The sequence below is a fragment of the Bison bison genome, unplaced genomic scaffold (genome assembly GCF_000754665.1).
Source record: "Bison bison bison isolate TAMUID 2011002044 unplaced genomic scaffold, Bison_UMD1.0 scf7180017864461, whole genome shotgun sequence".
In the NCBI taxonomy this organism is placed as follows: Eukaryota; Metazoa; Chordata; class Mammalia; order Artiodactyla; family Bovidae; genus Bison; species Bison bison.
In genome coordinates this window covers 13,652,268-13,658,469 of record NW_011495023.1, presented here as the reverse complement: position 1 = coordinate 13,658,469, position 6,202 = coordinate 13,652,268, and the positions used below count along the sequence as shown (strand labels likewise).

Sequence of the window (6,202 nt, the reverse complement as noted above, 5' to 3'; positions counted from 1 at the left end):
TATCCCAGACTTTGTCAGGCCCATGAAACCAACTTTAGCATGTTTTCTTGGACCATGGGAGAAACTGCTTTTCTTACGTCTATTAACATACAATTCTGTTGAATTTTAAGACATTAGAATGTAGTTGAATACATGTAAACAAATAAAACTACATCTAATTATACTCCTTCCTTTTGGTTAAGGATGAAATGATGCCTTAGGGTTTTACCCTTCAGTGGTTTAGGGACTGATATCCTTGTATAATATTGTAAACAGATTTCTGCCTAAATTAGGGTTTTCTCTGTTTTTAAATTCCACTGCACTATTTTAACTCCTTCATCTTCATTTATTTTTGTGGTTAAGGCTATGGGAACAAGTAATAATAGTCTGATGATGGAAACAATGAACTATGATTCTGACCTCCATCACGAGAAAGCCTTTTGGTTCTTTATTTTTTGACCTAGTTCTCTTTATACAACCAAGCTCTTTTGCCCTGAGTGTTGATATAAGTGACACAGTGGCTTTCTTGGTTTCACTCTGGATGCAAATTGAGCCATACAGGTGAATCAGAAGTAATTGAAGAAAAATAGCTATCTTTTCTGAAAGTGAATTGAAACTCTGTGCCAGCAGCTGCCAGTGCCCACGAGTTGTTAATTATATCAGTCCTCTTGGATATAGATATTTTCCTGAACACACCAGCTACACAATAAGCCAGTAAATCTAAGTTTGACCTGCTGGTTATTATCGCGAGCCCTAGGTATGTCACAGGCTTTTCACCACGCCAGGGTTATTAATCAAAGCTGACTCCCACGTATCGATCAGACCTCAAATGGTTGGGTTCCATGCCACCCTGTTTATATATTGCTGTTTAATTTGCAGCCACCCTGCGTGCACTCTATCTAAGTGACAACGATTTTGAAATCCTGCCGCCAGATATCGGGAAACTCACAAAGTTGCAGATAGTAAGTAATTTATCTAAATTCTTAGAAAATCAATTCACTCCTACAGCCCTTGTAGGAGTGGAATCAAGGCAATTTGAGCCAGAGTATGGTTTGTTTTGCAGGAATAAAAGCCACTGCTCCCTGAGACCATTCGTTGCCTGTCTGCAGACTCTTGTAAATAAATTGGAAGGATTGAGCCTTCGAGGAAGAGAGGGCAAGGGCGAGGACGAGGGCCTCTGCCGAGCGCCTCTTTATGTGAAAATTGTTTTGACACCCCCTTGTTTCTCTTCTATTTAGCTCAGCCTTAGGGATAACGACCTGATCTCGCTGCCTAAGGAAATCGGGGAGCTTACTCAGCTTAAGGAGCTCCACATTCAAGGGAACCGCCTGACCGTTCTGCCCCCAGAACTAGGTAAGGTGGCTGATGAATGAGCCGAGTTCTGGCTTTAATTATTAATAATGATCCCAGTGCAGAAACTCTGCAAACTCCTCTCTCCTCTTCTCGGCGAGAACCCTCCACCCGGGCACCCAGTTCTCATCCTTCCTAGTAGCATTTGTCATTGACCAGAGTTGAGCTGCTCTGGGTTTGACCTGCCCTGAGGCTCCGTTGAGCACCTGCAACTCCAAGCATCTCAACACTGCTGATGGCAGATGACCAGGCCTGGCTGCCTGCCTGGAACTGTGGGAAGAGCCTGGCATGAGGAGTAATGGTCTTACCTGGGGCTCCTCCTTTACCATTGGTGATGATGGCTTTTTTGAAAGGAACCTATCACTCATTTTTTTGATCATTTAGTTTTCTATCTTAATCCCTTGAAAACTTTTTATCAAATAGTTACAGTATTTATGACAGTTGCTTAAAACTACTACAATTCCAAACATGAATTTGGTTGTCTCCTGATGCCATCTTTTTTTTTTTTTTTTTTAATGCTTTTTTCTTTATTCTTTTTAAAAGTATGAAAGTATGATAATACATTTACAGGAGACTTGGAAAATACAGAACAAACTTACATATAGTTCCATTATATATTACAATTATTTTTTAAGTGGATAAACTAAGATTTTTAGTTGGAGTTTCAATATCAAATGCCATCTTCAGTGGGAACGGTTAACATGTGTTCTCATTGGGAATTCCTCAGTCCTCCTGCCGTGGCCCCTGTGTCTTACTAGGCTGCTGGTCATTCAGATGGCCCTAGGTGACCTTAACGACCTTCCTTGGAAATAACGTCCGCACAGGTTCCTCTGTTATTGAGGTTATGTTGCTCTTCTAGAAAAGTTTCATGAGTTCTCCTGTCTTGCTTGTGGAGACTGTGGATGTCCTCTCATTTCTTCAATACGTTGAACTGTATTGTTTCTCAAACTATGACTGTTTGCTTTTTTGCTCCAAAATAGCACGATTTTATTTACTTGTTTATTTATTGCATTTTATTGAAATATAATTGATTCACAATGTTGTGTTAATTTCTCCTGTACAGAAAGTGATTCAGTCATGCATATATGTATATATGTTCTTTTTCATATTCTTTTCCGTTATGGTTTATCACAGGGTATTGAGTATAGTCCCCTGTGCTATATAGTGGGACCTTGTTTATCCATCCTATATATAATAGTTTGCATCTGCTAACCCCAAACTCCCACTCCATGCCTCTCCTACCTGCCTCTCTTGGCAACCACAATTATGTTCTCTATGTCTGCAGAATAACACAACTTTAAAAAACACACTTGACCCAGCAATTCTTTGAGGAAGTGTCTCAAATGAGTGGTAGTTATGAGGCCAGTTGTTATTAATGAGAATGTGAGCACCATGAGAAACAGGGTATATATGTGTTCCTGCTCTGTCCCCAGTGCCTCCCACATGCTGGGAACAAGGTAACTTCTCGAGAGATAAGTACTGAATGAGGTAATGATACGAAGACCTCAGATAGCAAGGTATTGGTTGGGAAGGCTACAAGCGGGCTGAGTCCGGCTTCTGTCCAGAACTGTGCTGTCCAGGAGAAGCCGTGAGCCACACTTCAGATGTTCATGTGACTCCTTTATGGGAAGATGCAGATACAGAATGTTACCATGGGCAGAAAGCTCCATCTGGCAGCGTTAGTCTAAAGGAAAAGCATACACAGTTTCACCCCAGCTTCCGCATCTTCTGCAGCTCCTTTGTTGCTGTACAAGGTCTTGAGGAATTTGTACTGATTTCATTTATTTTATTTTTGGCTGTGCTGGGTCTTCATTGGTGCATGCATTGCTGCTGGCTCTAGTTGTGGTGAGCGGGGGCTACTCAAGTTGCAGGACTTGGGCTTCTCACAGAGGTCGCCTGTCTTGTTGCAGAGCACGGGCTCTGGGGCTTGAGCTCAGTAGCTGTGGCACACAGGCTTAGTTGCTCCTCAGCACATGCGATCTTCCCAGACCAGGAATCGAACCTGTGTCCCCTGCATGGCAGGCGGATTCTTAACCACTGGACCACCAGGGAAGTCCAATTTGTACTGATTTTAAGGGCTGTGGAGTAACTTGGCACTGCCTCTTTGCTGGATTTTGAGTTGCTAGGGCCTGCTTAAGGAGCAGGCTCCAAGATCAAGAGATGTTAACAGGGTTTTTAAGGCAAAAAATCTTCTTGCCAAAAGGAAGATTCTGGACAGGTATTTGCCAACCATAGATATTGGTGTTAGGGATTCATGGGGAGCTTTTGCAGCATACAAATACCTGCTCCCTCTCCAAAGTACTGATCCAAATCTCCACCTGTGAGACTAACTCTTGTATAATTTGGTAAAATTCACTTAGTGCTTCTAAAGTCTGTCCTTGATTAGTGTGACAAGGAGAAATGAAAAAAAAAAAAAAGGTTTTATTTCATTTTTTAAGCACTGAGGCAATATAGGGTATTGGATTAATCAGTGATTTCTATCAGCTAAAAATTTGGTAGAAAAATACCTAGTTAAACCCACACATACCTGCCTACCTGTATATTTTAAAATGTCACATGATCTTCCTATTTAAATACTGCACATAGTCACATTTGCCTAACATTTCTGTTATGCTCCCCAATACCAAATAATATATATTTTTTATTCAGGGCTAGGGTTGAGGAGAAAGTCTTTAAATGAGTTTATATTTTCTAGCCATACCTGGAAAAACTTGGTCTCAGCATCTGCCTAGTGGCAGTTTTCCCAAACTGCAGGCAGACACTTAGCTGGAAATAAATGGTAAACCCCGTCTAAACTCAAGAGGAAGACAGGTGATTAGTTTTGAACAGTGATTTTTTTTGTTTGTTTGTTTTGGCTATGCCGTGCAGCCTGTAAAATCTTGGTTCTCTGACCAGGAATCAAACCTGTGCTCCCTGCATTGGGAGACTGGAGTCCTAACTGCTACACCACCTGAGAAATCCCAGTGATTTTTTTAAAGTCAAGAATACGATAATAGCTAGTATTATAATAAGTTATTATAATATGTATTAAGGTCTTGGTAGCAAGGCACTACATTAGATGCTTTTCCTGCACGGACTGTTTAGACATGAGGAAACGGAGTCTTAGAGAGGGTTGGTGCCTTATCCGTAGGGACACAGAGTCACAGAGGCAAGGTTTAAGCTCTGGCAGCTCGTTGTGCAGGCCCACGTTCCTAACCGCTGGGGCGCACTCCTGCCCATCTATGTGCCACTGAGAGGATTCCTAGAAAGCTGATTCCAAGTGTGAACAAAACACAGCACCTGCTTGCTTCCCCAAATGGCAGCAGAAGGAGGGGAGGTTCGCTGTGGCGAGTGCCCTGGCTGGCTGTGCGGGTCTGAGCAGCAGGACTGGAGTCACACTTGGCAAAATGAAAGTGTTGCAGTTCTGCTCTTCATGCGAAGCCGTTTGCACAGTTGTTCTGGTTCTCCCCCCACCAATCCCTCCACCCCGCATGGGGGAGCCACCCAGCCACAGTGGAGATGTCTTCTGTTTGTGTACCTGGTACCCAAGGCTGTTGTCTGCAGCTGCCCTGGCTGGTGGCTGAGCAGCGCTGGGGACTGTGGACTCAAAGCTGCTCTCGGTCCATCCTTCAGCATCCCGTAGCTGCAGGACTGCTTCAGCACTGTCTTTTTAAACATATTTTTAATAGAGTATAATTGCTTTACAGTGTTCTTAATTTCTACTATAAAACAAAGTCACACACATATATATATAATCACATATAAAGTCACATATATGTAAAAAATCACATATAAAGTCACATATATATGTGTGTGTGTGTGTGTGTATAATCTTCCCTCTTTTTTGGATTTCCTTCCCATTTAGGTCACCACAGAGCATTGAGTAGAGTTCCCTGTGCTGAACAGTAGGTTCTCATTATCTATGTGTCTCACATGTAGTATCCGGAGAAGGCAATGGCACCCCACTCCAGTACTCTTGCTTGGAAAATCCCGTGGACGGAGGAGCCTGTTAGGCTGCAATCCATGGGGTCGCTAAGAGTCAGACACGACTGAGCGACTTCACTTTCACTTTTCACTTTCATGCATTGGAGAAGAAAATGGCAGCCCGCTCCAGTGTTCTTGCCTGGAGAATCCCAGGGACGGGACAGCCTGGTGGGCTGCCGTCTATGGGGTCGCACAGAGTCGGACGCGACTGAAGTCGTTAGCATAGCATATGTAGTATCAATAGTGTGGGCTTTCCTGATGCCTCGGTGGTAAAGAATCCACTTGCCAATGCAAGAGACATGGGTTTGATCCCTGGGTCAGGAAGATCCCCTGGAGAAGGAAATGGCAACCCCCTCCAGTATTTTTGCCTGGAGAATCCTCACGGACGGAGGAGTCTGTCGGGCTACAGTCCACGGGGTCGCAAAAGAGTTGGACCCAAGGTAGTGAATAAAAAACAACAGCCATCAATAGTGTAGATATATTAATTCCAGTCTCCCAATTCACCTCTGCTCCTACTCTTCCATTTCATCATTCGTTCAAACATCAAGTTCCTACTTTAGACCAGGTTTTGTTTTTAAGGAACTGACTTTTCTAGTAATGTAGAATTCACATATTCAACAACCGTTTACTGAGTCTTTGCTCCGTGTTTTATTTCTGGAAGATACAACAAAAAGAGACAAAAATACCCTTTATGACATTTTAGTTGGGGAGAGAGGATAGATGAATGGATGGATGGATAGAAAGCATAACAGATCATGCTAAATGCCCTGGGGAAAAATGAAAATGGAAGAGAGTGTTTAAATGAAGGGGTGGTGTTTCTGTTCTATGGTGTTAACAGAGAGACTAAGATCATGGCATCTGGTCCCATCACTTCATGGTAAATAGATGGAGAAACAGTGGAAACAGTGTC

General features: G+C 42.8%; 1 protein-coding gene across 2 annotated transcripts in view; it reads left to right on the top strand.

The window, feature by feature from the left end:
* Nucleotides 1-6,202, top strand: part of RSU1 (Ras suppressor protein 1) — a 201,530-nt gene that overhangs the window by 58,212 nt on the left and 137,116 nt on the right. For both annotated transcript variants that reach the window (XM_010859972.1, XM_010859973.1), the window contains exons 6-7: nt 859-941; nt 1,218-1,332. In XM_010859972.1, coding sequence (XP_010858274.1) covers nt 859-941; nt 1,218-1,332 — 198 coding nt within the window. The remainder of the gene's footprint in view (nt 1-858; nt 942-1,217; nt 1,333-6,202) is intronic.